This window comes from Trachemys scripta, chromosome 11 (assembly GCF_013100865.1).
Source record: "Trachemys scripta elegans isolate TJP31775 chromosome 11, CAS_Tse_1.0, whole genome shotgun sequence".
In the NCBI taxonomy this organism is placed as follows: Eukaryota; Metazoa; Chordata; order Testudines; family Emydidae; genus Trachemys; species Trachemys scripta.
In genome coordinates this window covers 74,826,807-74,843,238 of record NC_048308.1, presented here as the reverse complement: position 1 = coordinate 74,843,238, position 16,432 = coordinate 74,826,807, and the positions used below count along the sequence as shown (strand labels likewise).

At 40.9% G+C, this 16,432-nt stretch overlaps 1 protein-coding gene across 1 annotated transcript in view; it reads right to left on the bottom strand.

Moving 5' to 3' along the window:
• Positions 1 to 16,432, bottom strand: part of LOC117884682 (uncharacterized oxidoreductase YjhC-like) — a 70,294-nt gene that overhangs the window by 14,271 nt on the left and 39,591 nt on the right. The window contains exons 7-10 of the mRNA XM_034785269.1: positions 16,339 to 16,395; positions 13,273 to 13,403; positions 11,055 to 11,109; positions 6,685 to 6,777 (exon numbers count right to left, since the gene is read on the bottom strand). Coding sequence (XP_034641160.1) covers positions 6,685 to 6,777; positions 11,055 to 11,109; positions 13,273 to 13,403; positions 16,339 to 16,395 — 336 coding nt within the window. The remainder of the gene's footprint in view (positions 1 to 6,684; positions 6,778 to 11,054; positions 11,110 to 13,272; positions 13,404 to 16,338; positions 16,396 to 16,432) is intronic.

Here is a 16,432-nt window from a genome sequence, read left to right as displayed (position 1 = left end):
CACCCCACAAGCGTCTCTTTCTCTGCTTCACTGTAGAGCTTCTGCCTCCAACCTCCCGCAATCATCTCCCAGTTGGCTTCTTGCTACTGATTTAAAGAAACAGCATGGATATCCTCACAGTGTCCGCAGTGGCAAAATGTCCTGCTGGATTTGGAGTTCAGCACTCCTGGAGTGGGCAAACCATGCACAACTTTGCTCAGGTCATGCCCCTGCCTTACTGCACACTGACACTAACGGGAGTCAGTATTGTCTGCAGCTTCCTCCAGCAACGTGAACATACAGTTACAGAGATACTTGACCCTTTTCTCCCTGACACTAGTGTGCACTGGGTCAGTCACTTGTGTCTTCTTATGGACCCAACTGTGACACTACGCCCCATATTCTTCATAAAAATATTGTTATAATATGACTTTGGCATAACTAAGATGTGGCTTATGCAAGATGGGTCATGTGAGATATCATTGGGAAGGTTATGATTTACTGAATATGATTATCCTATTTGTATACATGTATCATTTCTGTACCTGAAGTTAGGAACATTGACTATGTAACAATTACAAATGGTTTGAACCTGGGGAATGCCCACCAGACAAAATGCAATTAGTCTGGCTGGCTAGTCAATGGCCCATTAGGAAGAACAATAGGACTTTGAAGATGCTAATCTCCCAACTTCCTAGGAAGTCTTCCTGAGTATTTATGACTGCTTTGACACTGCAGGGTCATGTGATCATGTCACCTGGTACTGGACTCCATCTTGGACTGCTAGTGTTTCTCCACTAGTAAAGGGTGCGGATCAAACCTAGGAAACAAAGGATTCCCGCCATATGTAAATCCTAGTTAAGGCTGGGAAGTGAGTCAATCAGGGTCAGTTCTTCATGGAATCCCTGCCCGAGATGACTGCTTTGAAAACACCCAAGACTGATCTGGGGAAGAAAGGACTGGTCTCAGGCTAGAAGGTGTCTGGCCTGTGAAAGGAATAACTGGAGTTCTAAGTTGCAAGCAAGAGCAGTTTGTCTTCAAGAAACTCTGCAACCTGCTTAAAACAACATTTAGGGTGAGAAATTACTACTTGTAGCCAGTTTCTTTAGAGTATTAAGCTTAGTTTGTGTGTTTATTTGCTCAGTAATCTGCTTTGCTCTGTTTCCTATCCCTTATAATCACTTCAAATCTATCCTTTGTAGTTAATAAACTTGTTTTTGTTTTGCAGTTTGTGCAATTCATAATGGGGGGGGGAGCTGTGCATATCTTCCTCCACATTGAGGGAGGGGGCGATATTCTTGAGCTTATGCTGTACAGTTCTCTGTGCAGCGCAAGACATTACAATTTTGGGTTTGCACCCCAGAGGGGTGTGTGCACTTGAATGCTGGGCAATCCCCAAGCTGATTCTTCCCAGGCAAAGCTGATTTCAGTGTCTATGTCTTTCTGCAGGTGGGTGGTCCCTACCTGTGTGTGTGCTAGATGAGGCTTGAGGGCCTGGCTCAGCAGGACAGGGTGAGGGAGCCCAGGCTGGTGGAACGGGCGGGCTCAGGGGGACCCCAGTACATCAGGTGGCACCAGGGCCGGATTAACCCGTAAGCTAATAAGGCTAAAGCCTTAGGCCCTCCTATTTTTAGGCCCCACTGTAGGCCCTCCATTCCATATTGAAGTAACAGCTGAGCGATGGTAGCGGGGCCATGTGAAATTTTTTGTCTCATTAGATATTGCTTTATACAAATTAATCCATCAAGATTGTGAATTCAATTTATGGGGGTTGTGATTTTGTCATTGTGGGCTAAGTAAGTGTTTGTGGGCCCAAGCAATATTGAACTTTGTACACAGTAGGCCTACACTGGACAATGGAAACCATGTAGAGAAAAGGAGGATGGCAGAAATTGAAGGAGGCCCAAGAAAGACGGCAAAGACAAGATGCAGTGCTGATAGGAACTCCTTCTCTCCTAACGTTTTTTCCTCCTGCTAAGTCTGGTAGTGAGGAAGTCCAGGCGATACCAGCCCAAGTGAACCCGCTGCGCCTGCGCCTGATGGAAAGGAGCAGCCTCCCGTGACTTCTCTAGCTGCAGTCTCACCCCCCCCCGAAGACTTTCCCAGTGATAGTAATAGAAACATATCCTTCTCCAGCGATCCAGGCGAGTGGGACGTGATTTCTCAAGAGCTCATTACATATTGGACTGAGAAGGGCCCACAGAAATGCCAGGATCTAGATGCTGACTTTTCATTGACAAAGCGAGAGTACACCAATCAGAATCGTTATCTGATCAAATCAATGTTTGAATATGCGAAGCCTAACGAACAGATTGGCAAGCAAGAATGGCTCATCTATTCACCTTCTAAGTAGAAAGTGTACTGTTTTATTGCTGCCTGTTTTCTGATACCAAAAAGCAGGGAATGTTCTGCGAAGGCTTCAGTGATTGGAAGAATACTGCATACATTACCAATCATGCAATGAGTGAGCAGCATACATTGTCAGTTAGCAGCAACCATGCCCGAAAGAAAGTTAATGGCAGAATTGATACCCAGATGGAAAACCAGTTTTGGAAGCTCATGCTTATTGGAAGAACGTTCTCAGGCAAGTAGTGGAAACCATAGGTTTTTTTGCTGAGCGTGGTCTGCCATTCCATGGCTCAGATGAGACTGTTGGATTGAAACACAATGGCAATTATCTTGGTGTTCTAGAGCTAATCGTTAAGTTCGACCCTTTCTTAGCTCAGCACATCAATGAACACGCAAATCATGGAAAAGGCCATACATCATATCTATCAAAGACTATTTGTGATGAATTCATTGCACTGCTGGCAAAGAAGATGCTATCAGCCATTGTAGATGAGATCAAAGATGTGGGATATTTTTCAGTGTCCATCGACTCAACACTGGATGTGTCACATGTAGATCAGCTGACTGTCATCTTGCGTTATGTGCTACCAGCAGACCAGCTGAATGTTTCATGACCTTCATAAACATCACCAGCCACACAGGGGAGAAACCTGCCTCGTACCCACTTGATTTCCTCACCGAAAATGGGATTGATATCAGCCTTTGTCATGGACAAAGCTCTAACAATTCAAGTAATATGAATGGCAAATATTCCGGGATGCAGGCAAAGATAAAAGAGCGCAATGCTTTGGTGGATTCCATACAATGTGCTGTACACTCACTCAACCTTGTTGGCCAGTCTGCCATCGATTATTGTGTTGAAGCAGTTTCTTTCTTTGGATTTGTCCAAGAATTCTACAATTTTTTCTCTGCATCAACCAGTCATTGGATGATTCTTAGAGATTCACTACCAGAGGGATGCCCAGTGCCCAAATCACTCTCAGGGACACGGTGGAGTGCCAATGCTGAAGCTGTGAATGCAGTTGTTCTGGGATACCCCAACATCCTTGAAGCGTTAGAGAGAACCAAGGATGATGAATCTCAAAAATCAGCAACAAGAAAAGATGCGAAGATCCTGAAGGATGTAATGCGCACTTTGGAAACTGGTATTTTGTGTGAGGGCTGTAATGATGTACTTCAGCCATTCACCAAGTGCAGTCTAAGCTTGCAAAGTGCTCAAATTGACCTTTCCAGTGCTGTAAACCTAATGAGGAGTCTTGGAACTGTTCATCAGGAAATGTGGGATAGTTTTGATGATTATGAAATTCAGGGGGCTGCAAGGACTGCTAACCATGAGCATAAGTCAGCCAAACACCACAAAAGACAGAAGACATGTGACGATGCAACTGCCCACGCATTCAGTGACAAGGAGGCCTTCACAGTTAATGCCTTCATTACAATCATCGACAAACTGAAGTGTGCATTAGAACATCGGCTTGAGGCTTACGAAAATATTGACAAAACCTTTAGAGTACTGGCAAATTTTTCGCCTAACATTTCAAGTTCCAAACTCAATGAAGGTATCAAATGTCTGTGTCAGAAGTACCCAAATGATCTCCTGGTAGATTTTACTAAAGAATTTCTTCAATTTGCTGAATTCACATCACTCTCAGATATAGAGAGAAAAGATGACAAAAGCAAATCTATTTGGATGTACCGAGTTATCACTGAATCCAGTGACAGAATGTTTCCCAAATGTTGAAAGTGCATTACGGCTGCATTTGTCAGTAACGATCACTAACTGTAGTGGAGAACATTCCTTCTGTCTTCTAACAAGGGTCAAAAATGTCCTCGATCCACCATGACTCAAGAGCATCTCAGTGCTTTGTCCCTCTTGAGCACTGAGAATGAAATCCTCAGGTCTTTGAATTACGGTGATATCATTCATGACTTTGCCAAAGCTAAAGCTAGGGAAAAAATGTGTTTGAAGAATTGGGTGTAGTGAGAATAGAATAAACTTGTTAATTTTACATAAACAACTATGTAAATAAGTATGTAGATAAATGTTTGATGACCTCATATTGTTTTTGCAATATGTAATTCATACTTAGGCCCTTCCCTCCCATTAGCCTTAGGCCCCTTATAACCTTAATCTGGCCCAGGGTGGCACCCCAAAAGGGGTGGGGGGGCAACCCCATCACACCAATTCCTCACTTTCATATTTCTATGTCCTTGTAAAGAGACATGCATCCGACGAAGTGGGCATTCACCCACGGAAGCTCATGCTCCAATACATCTGTTAGTCTTAAAGGTGCCACAGGACTCTCTGTTGCGTTTAATATAGTGTCTGCCACCACTCTAAGAGCCTCCTATGAGTTTAATCTAGTCCTGCTGAGTTACATATGTTTACGGAAGCGAAGTATTCTCTTATCTGCTTCCTAATCATGCTGTTTCCCAATTTTCTAAGATCCTCAACAATGTAAATTAATCTCCAGCTTCCTTTTTGCTGAAGGCTAAAATCTAATGGTTGAGTATTTCAGCCTTCTCCATCTTCCAACAGCTCGGAGTTGAAGCTAGGCAAATTCCGACTAGAAATAAGGTGCAATTTTTTTTAACAGTGAAGGTAATCACTGTAATAATGTACAAAGGGTTGTGGTGGATTCTCCATCACTAGAAATTTTTAATCAAGATTGGATGTTTTGATAAAGGATTTACTCTAGTTCAACAACAGCTACTGGACTTGAAGCAGAAATTAATTCAGGCAAGTCCTATGCCCGTGTTATGAGTCAGACGAGATGATCACAATGGTCCATCTGGCCTTAAAATCTATTACTGAAGCTCCCTCCTAACTTTTCTTTAATTTTTTATCCCATTTATTTATAAAACCTTTTAAAATTCACTTTTATACGAAGTTGGAGTCAGAAAGAAATCATCTCCTTCCCATGTTGAACACTGAACAAACAGCTTAGGTATGTTTTGGCTTCTTGTTTCTTCCAAAATATCAAGTGTTGGCCACCAGAAGCAAGATATCATCCTTGATGACTCAGTGTTTTGATGTTATACAGTAATTTTTATGTTCCAAGTGTGATGGTACCTCCCATAAGGCTTTATGAAAATATGCATATGAATGTATATATATAACATAACTAGAATGTGTTTTATACTGCATATGCCATGTAACATCTCTGTAAAGGTTATGATCTATTGAATCTATTAATCCTATTTGTATGCATGTATCACTTTTGTATTCCAAATTATGAATATTGGCTGCCTACTTGTTTGATTCTAAGCAGACTGTAGTGAAGCAGTTAGTCAGTTCCTGAGAAAAGACTCATCTCAGTAAGTGCCCAATCTGGAAACACTTAAGCCAACAATGAACTTGGAGGCACCAATACACATCTGGGCTTTCCCAGGAATGGCTGGGCTGGTAAGGAACTCAGTCATGCAGGGATATGTGACTTGCCCAGGTGACTCCAAAACTCCATCTTGGAGCTGGACTTTGCATAGGAGAGAAGAGGGGGTCTCCACACACAAAAAGAAAGTCTATTTAAGCCCGTGGGAGACCCCTCCATTTTATCTTCAGCTGGCTAAAGAGATAGCCTCTCCTCCCCCCAGGATACTTGAAAGAAACTGGAACAAAGGACAGTGTACAGGGGGTGTGAGCGATTTCTGGACCCAGGCTAAAAGGAGATTAGTCTGTAAAAGGGAGCATTCTGGAACTGGTGAGGATCTTATCTGTTTTCAGTTTCGTGTTTTAGTTTATTTTGCTTGGTGACTTACTTTGTTGTCTGTTACTACTTGGAACCACCTAAATTCTACTTTCGATATTTAATAAAATCACTGTTTACTTATTAATTAACTCAGAGTATGTATTAAAACCTGGGGGAGCAAACAGCTGCGCATATCTCTCTATCAGTGCTATAGAGGGCAAACAATTGATGAGTTTACCCTGCATAAGCTTTATAGAGGGTAAAACGGATTTATTTGGGTTTAGACCCCATTGGGAGTTGGGCATCTGGGTGTTAAAGACAAGAACACTTCTGTTAGCTGCTTTCAGTTAAGTCTGCAGCTTTAGGGCTAGTAAGCAGACCCTGGATCTGTGTTGGAGCAGACGGGCGTGTCTGGCTCAGCAAGACAGGGTGCTGGAGTCCTGAGCTGGCAGGGAAAGCAGGGGTAGAAGTAGTCTGGGCACATCAGGTGGCAGCTCCCAAGGGGGGGTTCTGTGATCCAACCCATCACACCCCTTTCACTAAAATGTCACCAAGATCTTATGAAAACCAAAAGATGAGTTCCTTTTGCTTGGAAACTGAACACATTTTGAGATCAATGTAGTCAATATTTGGAAGATATGTTGCTTGAAAACAGTACTGTTCTCACCTTCTCTGCACGTTGCAGATAAATCTTCTTGGCTGAATATGGACAGGTCTGTTCAACTGAACAGTCTAAGCACCGACTGGCAGCTCCTTTGGGCTAAAACAAATTTACAATGGTTCATTATTTACAGTTTATTATTTATTAATTTTACTCATCTATTTTCATCCACAGAAAGACACTTCTTGCAATATTAGGAAGATTTAGCCCAAACACATTTTAACAGAGACAAGTCCAACCAGATCCCCCTGTTCTTCCAGTAACCTTCCTCCTTCCTCATGGTAAGGAGGCAACACAGTCCCGTGTTTGGCACACAAGACCTCCTTCCGAACACCACCTCTTACACTGACTCAATATGTGATTTTGAACTAGACACAGCCAGGTTCTCAGTTTTCAATCTGTAAAGTAGTCATGAAACTACTTACTGCTTAAAGTTAGTCACCTGCTTAAGTGCTTTGCTGATTTGGGGCCAAAATAGGGATAATACTACTAACCTAATACTGTGTTGTGAGGAGTATAACTAATAAATGTAAGGTGATTTGATATCCTTGGAGGAAAGACACTATACAAGTACTTACTACGGGAAAAGCTGTTTTATCCAGCATGTTGGGGGAATGGGGGGTGCTGGTAAGTGAAAAATGCCAGTTAACTAAGAGAGGGGGAGTTTGTGTGTGTGTGGGGGGGGTGCAGGGCTGGGGATTGGGGTGCAGGAGGGGATGAGGGGCGCAGGCTCTGGGAGGGACTTTGGGTGCAGGAGGGGGCTCAGGGTGCCAGATCTGGGGGGTGCTTACCTCAGGTGGCTCTCTGCAAGCACCAACCTGTCCCAGCTGCTCCTGGGCAGAGATGCAGCAGGCAGCTCTGCGCACTGCCCTCACCCTGCCCCGAGCGCTGGCTCTGCAGCTCCCATTGGCCGGGAACCGCGTCCAATGGGAGCTGTGGGGGCAGCGCATGTGGGCAGAGACAGTGTGCAGAGCCATCTGCCGCACCTCCGCCTAGGAGCAGCCGGGACAGGTCACCGCTTGCGGGGAGCTGCCCGAGGTGAGAGGCCCCTGGATCTGACACCCCACACCCCTTCCCACGCCCTAAGCATCCTCCCGTGCCCAAATTCCCTCCGAGAGCCTGCGCTCTGCACGCCCTCCCGCACTCCACCCCCTGCCGGCCCCACACCAACTGGATTATAAACCGGAATTTCAATGAAGATCAGAAATGCTGGTTTATAGTGCTTTCCGACTGGTGAAGTGCCAGATAAAACAGTGTTTACTGTATTATTAATACAATCAAGATAACCTGATGTTAGCACTGGTCATTGTTAATATGCACTCTACAGTATCCTGCAAATAAGGATATTCAGCTCTGTGAGTGACTGGCAGTTTGAACAAGTCACATAACTTCTTTGCACCGCAGTTTTCACATTTCTAAACGAGAGGGATTGTTGGGAGGCTTGATTTAATAATATTTATAAAGTAGCTATGAAGATGTGAAGTGCTACCTATTATTTCTCCATTAGGAATAAAGGTATCTACATAAATCATTTAAAAACACAGGTTGTTCAAATGAAACTCCTACAAATTACGACTGACACCAGCCGCTGCAGAAGTCACGGAGGCCACGGAAAGTTCTGGAATCCGTGACATCCCTGACCTCGGTGACAGACTCGCAGCCTTACTCATCATCTCCCAAGAAAACGTGGTTTACAGCCATCCAGTTGAGCCGGCAGTGCAAAGGCTGCAGCTAGCCCTCTGTCACCTGGGAGCGAGAGACGCATATGCCAACAGTACTAAGTAAGATGCTCAGGCAGCAAGTAATTGGTAGTTAAAGTTGGAAAACAATTTTAATTTTACCCCATTTTCACATCTTCACAGTCTTCCAAGAATTCACCTTTGGGGTTGAAACCTTGGATCTCTGCCCAAAAATGATTTTTTTGAAGTCTGAGCAAATCTTCTCCCTCATTTTAAGGTATGGGACAGCAGAAAAAATTATATAAAATATTCATTGTACAAAATTAAATCTACACATTCCTGAAGATACAGCAGAAGCGACCAGAGAGTAAAACTTTGAAGTTAAAATGGACATACAGTAGCACTGTGTTTGGTTTGAGGGCAAAAAGAAAGTTAAAATTATTTCTGAATTGGCGTCATTGGCATTTGGTGCCTAAAGCACTTAGGCTCTTTTGAAAATCCCAGCCTAAGGCTACGTCTGCACTACAGAGCCTATGATAGCATAGGTTTATGCCTTAGTGTAGATGCAGCGTATGACACTATAAGGAGTTTTTCTGTCACTAAAGGAACACCCCACTCCTTGAACGATGTTAGCTATGCTGACAGAAGAACTCTGTTGGCATAGCTGTGTTTGCACTGGGAGTTTTATCGGCATAGCTTATGTTGCTAGGGGGTGTGGTTTTTTTACATCTTAACCGGCATCACTATGCTGACAAAACTTTGTGGTGTAGACCTGGCATAATATTTTTGTTAGAGTCAACATTTTTTTACCACCACAATCCATAATCTCATTGCCCCAGCCTTACAGGCACATGGGAAGCTGGTCTCAGGCTGCTGAGATTACAATTTCTATGAATGGAGTAGTAACAGAGTTTCTGCCCAGCCCGGTCCCATCACCTAAAACACCATCACAATAAAAACAGCATGTAGGTGCTCTTTTAAGGGAGCCTTGCAAAAAACTGTCATCAGCCAATTAAAAGAAGCAGCAAAAATGAGAACCCAACAACAATTGCCTCAGCAAGGTGTGACCATCAAGGTCTAACTGGGACAATTTAAATGCTAACACTTTAAATACAGGCATTTTCCCCATTCCCCCACTTAAAAAACAAAGAAAAAGAAAGTAAGTGCAAATGGCTAAGTTAATGAAACACTGAGGTTGCACAATTATAATTACAAAAAGTCAAGATCTGGAAAATGCAAAGGCTCCACCAGCCACAAGAATTCAGCCTCATTGCTCATGTCTGATGTACTAATATCTATTCCTATTCATCTGGTTAAACATGTAACTCTACAATGGTGTTTAGATACCCACAATTATAGGTACCTTAGAAATGCCCAATGTTGATATTACCCACACCTGAGATTCATATTACAGTTTAAGTAACAATATGTATACTAAAAGACACAGAATTTATAGATGCCTAAATTAATGTTGCTGGTGGATCCTTAAATTATTTTACTGCTTATTATTTGTATTGTGGTAGTGCCCAAAATCTGCTAAAACACATTTCAAGCCCCAAAGAGCTTATACTTTGCAAACAAACTGAACATATGCAGGATAGGGGAAAGGGATACACTACACAAGAAAAGTAATCTGGATGATGGCAGGCACATCTTGTTAGCTTCATATTGGGTTTAGGTTTTTTTGGTTGGTTGATTTTTGAATGTAAGTGTATTCGTGTTTTGTAAGCAAAGCTGCAACAGTAGTTTTTAGGTTCTGCATTTCCTTTTTGGTGAATCCAAAGAGACAGACTGTTACATTTACATAGCCTTTGCATTTTTATAAACTGATCATGACATGAAACATGATTGTTAGGAATGAACACCTATGCGGACAAACTCTTTTGTCCTGACTATTTTTTAAAACAAATTCAGATTATTTAGCTGAATATTTATTCTCTTAAAAGTTACCTTACAATTAATAGATGTTTTAAATTAACATTAGAAAGTCAATAGTTTTTCCATTTAAAAAAAAATCCAAGGTCCCAAACTGTGAATCTGAATATTCTACAAACTGTGGGCCCAATCTGGTAAAAATGTATGCGCATGAGTAATTTTACTTACGTGAGTAGTCCTATTGACACAAATTAAAATCCAAATCTAAAGTAGAGGTAGATACTGAAAATGGCTTGGAACAATTTTATAGCATGGAAGGTGCTAAAGGGAATGGAAGGCACAATGGGAAAGCCAGGATGAGCTAGCTAAGTGTGTCTTTAGAAGTAATGCATACTATACTGAGATTAAAAAAAAATTTAAATAAACAGCATAAGCAATTTCTGCTTGGGCTATTTCATTTTAGGCTCTCTACACTACGGAGTTATTTCACTAGGGCTTCAGGGCCTTGGCTACTGTAAGAATAGGCTTCTGTTAACACAAAACAAGAATGGAATGTTTATGTCATTTTCCCTATATATTTCAAAATGCACATTTTTAAGCAGGAAAACTACTGATAACTACAGGCATGTTTAAAATGGTCACATACTTTCTGGAAAGAAAATAAAATGGAGATTAAATGATAATATAGACCCCAATGTAGCAAAGAAGTGTGAACTTGATTTACAGCATGTGCTTATGTGACTTAAACACATGCTTAAATGCTTTGCTGAAATAAGGCTAGAGACTTTGAGTATTCCTTCATACAGGTGTATTTATACAAACCTTATGCTCATTAGTAAAATGAGAAAGACTGCCAAAAGATGACACCTTTAAGCACCTGAAATAAAACAGACATTTTCATAAATAAACAAACATATCAACATAAAAAAGTGTAAAAATGGTCATTTTTTTAACCGTTCATTTTGGGCTTGATCCAACACTCCGAAGTCTACAGAAGTCTAACTAATTTCAATCCAACCTAGATCGGGCTTTTAGATATTCAAAGTCCTTCAACACCGATTAATTGATGGTTTTCTGTTGCACTAGTGGAGCAACTGTTTTCTCTAAGATTTTTTTCTGATGACATGTCTTAGTATTGGGAATAATTTTCTTACTCAGGAAATCTCTAACTGAGCAGGGTCCTAGTCAACGGAATGATGTCAGAAGAGCTCTGATTTTTTTCTCTTGTCTCCAGTTTCTGTTATAAGAATTTACAAACAATAACTGTCTGGGCTGCCTTCAAGGAACTGGAAAAAATATGTCTTTAATTCTATACTAAAAAAGTTATGGGACTAAAATGAGTCCAAGAATACAAATACAACATCTCTATGTTTATACTTTTAAGTCAAGGATCACAATTTCTTTATGACCTCTAGTCCAGGATCAGTGCTGGATAATATTTACTGGTCCTGAAAGTGTTAGCATTGGTCCCACTGGATGTTCTGAGAGGTGAGGAGCTATCAAACAGTAAAAATCACATCATTCTGATTCTCATCTTCTTTTCCTCCCTCGCCCACTTCAGTTCTGGCATGATTTTTAGAAACTGATATTTCACAGACTGTTCAAGATTATGGACCAGTGAAGATAAATGACTTCAACAGGAGCTGCACAACAGTAACGGAGACTATCTGAACATTTAAAAGATGTAATCCAACTTGGCTAATTCTAGTGGTTTTAGAGATAATGTTACAGAAATTAAGTATTTTACAAAAATAAAAGAGGGATAATAAAAATAAGATATTAAGGTCTGATATCTCAATCTGTCAGGATAGAAAAATAATGTATGTCATTGAGAAATGGAAATGCCTCGCTTTCCACAAGCTGACCTTCCAAGGAATATTTCTAGCCTTGAAGATTAGTAAAATTATCACACCTTGAAATTGTCACTGTGACGTCCAACAAAGCACTTAAGTCCCATTTAAGCACATGTTTATGTTCTTTGCTGAACTGGGGCCCTTAGGCACTGGTTCAGAAGTAGACACAGCGAGTCCCAGACCCAGGGCCACTGTCATTCCAATTCCTTCATTTTTGAGGATTCCATCCTTTTCTGATAAATACAAGTTTTACATCCAGCTTGCAACTAACTCACCAGTGAAGTTATAATGGTTTAGTTAGCTAATTTGCCTAGGTTGGTGATTTTGGACAGACTGGAGAATTCAATTTAAAAAAGAAATTATACCGTTCTTGGAATACTAAGTTTCAGGAGAGAAAGAATGACCTGTGGCTAACGTACTAGTGTTGGACTCAGGAGATCTGGGCTGAGCTCCCAGCTCTGTCACACAGACTCACTGTGTGACCTTGGAAAAGTCACAGACTTTGCCTCAGTTCAAAATCCATAAAATGGATATAAAAAAACCCTACCTCACAAGGGCATTGTAAGGGTAAATTCATTAATATTTGCAGTGCATTCAGATACTACAGTGATGGAGACATACATGTCCCGAGATAGATACTTTCCCCCACAATCTGATTACCGCCTTTGGTTTATTCTTCCTGCCAGGATGTAATAACAACTACAAGCATTTTCCTTTAAATAATGTGAACGCCAAGATTTAAATCAAGGTAATTTAATCTATCATTTTTTGTATCACTGCAGGAGATCTACATTTAGAAGAAGGTTCAGGTTTCTTGTTCTCTAGGAGGGTGATGGTCAATGACACGCAGAGGGGAAAAGAGGTAACTGGGGCTAGGTTTACACTACAAAGTTTTGTCAGCACAGCTATGTCAGCAAACCTCCAATGCAGATGCAGTGATACTGACAGAAGAGTTCTTCTGATGACATAAGTACTGTCGTTGGAGGAGTGGTGTTACGGTGCCGACAGAAAGACTCCTTCTGTCATCATAAGCTGCATCTACACTGGCAAAACATCTGTAGCCTAGACACGGCCGTAGTCTCTCGGAAGGGGAAAGTTACATAAAACGTGTGTAACTATAGCACCCCTTATTTGTGTTTGCACATGGTTATTCTTAGAACAAATATGATAAAAAAGATGCTGTAAACCTTTTATCACCCATCCAAAAATTAATGAGGTCGATGTCATGGCAGGACTTGGCTAACAAAGAAAATGTACTTTCTGCTTCATTCCTCCAATTTCCTCTCACAAACGAGTGGGCAAAATGCCAGAATCCAACCTATGCTTACAAGAAATAAACAGTAATTAATGAAATGAATAGATACAAATAATTTATAGTTTAAAACAATTAATCATCCCAAATCTGGAAGGAGAAGGGGCTTGACAGCTAAGAAGGTGCTAGATTGACAGGCTCACGGAGGTCTTATTACAAGGAACAAGTAAAGCAAGAGAAGCAGTAGTGCATGCTTACCTCGCCCTATGCCCTACGAGTATTTCTTACTCTGGACCTGGAAGGAGGAACTTTAGGGACTCAAGTGACCCTGGCTTTCAATCCCTGGCTTCCCTATGAGACTATCAAAGTTACCAATTAGTGCTAACCGTGGTTGTCTTCTATAATATGGACCCCTGTTTACTAGAAACTTGAATGAAGATACCAAATTCATTTCAGCTAGAAAAACATCACCTTGGTGCATCCTCCAAAATCATGTTTGAAATTTGTATATTGCATAATCTTAACATACAGAAAACACAAGTAAGGACCACTGATCCTGTAAATAATGCAGATTTCAACCACTTATATATATCAGATAGTTTGAAAACTATATTATTTTCAATTTTTTCTTAGTGAAAAGTTTGTGGTAAAAAGGGAAAATTTAGCAAAATACATTAAATTGTGTCAACAATATTTCCATCTGAAATGTCACACACATTTCACTAACTTCTTCATTATACTTCAGTGACAAAAATGGGCTATGTTTATCATACGGACTCCATTTTGTACTATGCGTTGAGGATATATCTAAACTTGCCCAAGGCAAGTACATATTGAATTGCTTTCCAGACAGCTGGCCTGCCCAGGAAAGTTGCTTAACGCCTCATTGAAGAACTATTACCGAGAAGCCATCAAGATGGCAGTTTGGACCTATCAGACTTAAATGTCTCTCAACTGCTGGTCCATCCCCATGGAACGATGTTTTTTTCTACACAGTGGCCTGTGGGGAGGACAAGAATGACAGGGGAATGGGAGCTAGCACATTCCAGGTAAGCACAGGGCAGGAAGACAGAGACTAGTGCTACTCTGAGCAGGGGATCAAATATCACCAAACTCAAGGAGGACTTGCAGGAGAAAGCGGATAGGAGAGAGTCTGCCCTGCCTATAATGCTGAAAAATTCCCCACTCCCAGAAGGGGTGAGATGGGGAGGCTCAGGACTTTTCTTGTTTTAAAAGATCTATTACTCTTGAATTCTTTCAAGAGAGAAGTTTCTGAGGTTAAGAAATTCCTTTGCTAGCCTGTGTTCCTTGCTTTCCTTTGTCCGCACAGGGCTTAAACTAGAAACCCAGAGCATCCACAGCCTCAGTGGAATTCAGTGGGAGCATGAGTAAGCAACTGTGAGGCCTAGGAGGTCTCAGACACAGATTTTGAGGTCTAGGGCAGCAATGCCCCATGTCCCAAGGAAAGGCACAAAGAGGTCTAAGTCTTGGAGTGTGTCCTAAGGACCCAGAAATGGTGATGAGACTCTACCCAGACCCAGCTGGCTTGGAAACACATGAGAGCCAGTATACGGATCCACTCAGACTGGTGTCCATACAAAGGGGTATTGGGCCAGACGGTAACAACTTATACTTCCTATAAACTCCAAAAATGGAGTTCCAGGAAACAAAACAAAAATCATAGTCCCTCCCAATCTGCTTAAGTATAAACAAACAATTTGGCATCTTCCTTGTGAATGATCCAATCCAGATTTGTTTGGCTAAGTGTCACAGCAGAATTTGTTGAATATCTAAAATCCTTTTCACTAAAAAAAGGAGGCTAATTTCCTGAATGTTATTAATGTAAAAAGATCATAGGAAAATTCTGCTTTTCTAAACACCTGATTCCTGCCAGTTTATTAAAAATGCCTTAAACTGGGGACACAATTTATGTGACTTTAATTTTGCCGAGCGAGAGACCGGAGAATCTGCCACCGTATCCGGTGCCGCCCCAAGGCTTGGACACCATAGCTTCCTATACATGAAAAGTACATAGTGTCATTTATCCACTGTTCTTGGAAACTGAAGTATTCCTCCTAGAAAGGAATAGTGAACAAAGACAATGTTTGTTTGCTTGGAATTTATAAGCCTCATTAGTTTCTTACATATTAAACCACAACTGACACGGTAGGGCAAAAAACATTACTGACATTTAAATCAAATTTAATTTCAAGGCTTGAATTTTTAAGTTTTCACTAACTTTAAACAGTGATGATCTGATAGTAAATTTCTTCTGACTGATATCAACTTTAGAAATAAAAATCCAACATTTTGCTGAAAAATTAAAAAAACACATTGGCAAGGCCCCCATAAAATAATGCTCTCAGCACCTTTTCATAGCTCTGATTAGAAGTTACTACAAACTATTTCCAGATATTGCCCATTCCCGCTGATTCAACGGATGCTGTTGGTGTACAAACAAGGAGATACGTGAGAAGGAGCTAGATTCATGTGGGGGAGAAGAGAATCAAATCTGCCAAATAAGATGGGACAAAATATGAGAGATTCTCCCTCGCCCACACACATATACTTTTAAAAATGGATCACAGTCAGCAGAAAGTTCAAAACAAAAAAATTGTTTAGGGGTGCTTCTCATTACAACGGTCATGGACGTGCAGTCAGCAGGTCTCCAATAGTTACCCCCGAGTTTTGGCAACAAGAGGATTAAGCAATTTGTTTTCTAAAGCATTTAAAAAGGAATATTTCTAGTTGTTTTATGTTCACAATAGATGATTAATAAAGAATATAAAAAATACACAAGACTTAAAAAATAGTAAAATAAAGTCTGTTGTCTCAAATCCTATTTAACTAATTAAATTTTGTAACAAAGAAGGAAAAGGAACAATAGTATTCAGCACTTAGTTGCATCTAGCACACTTGAGAAGAAGCTGAATAGCATATATGCTAAGTGTTATTTACTACTATAACACAGCTCAGATAATACCATGACACACACACTTACGGGCTCCAGATGCTGTATGTGGCAGATGTCTCCAATTGCTCCAGCATCTAGTAGCTCCTATATTAACAGACAGCGAGGAAACATAACTCAGTTT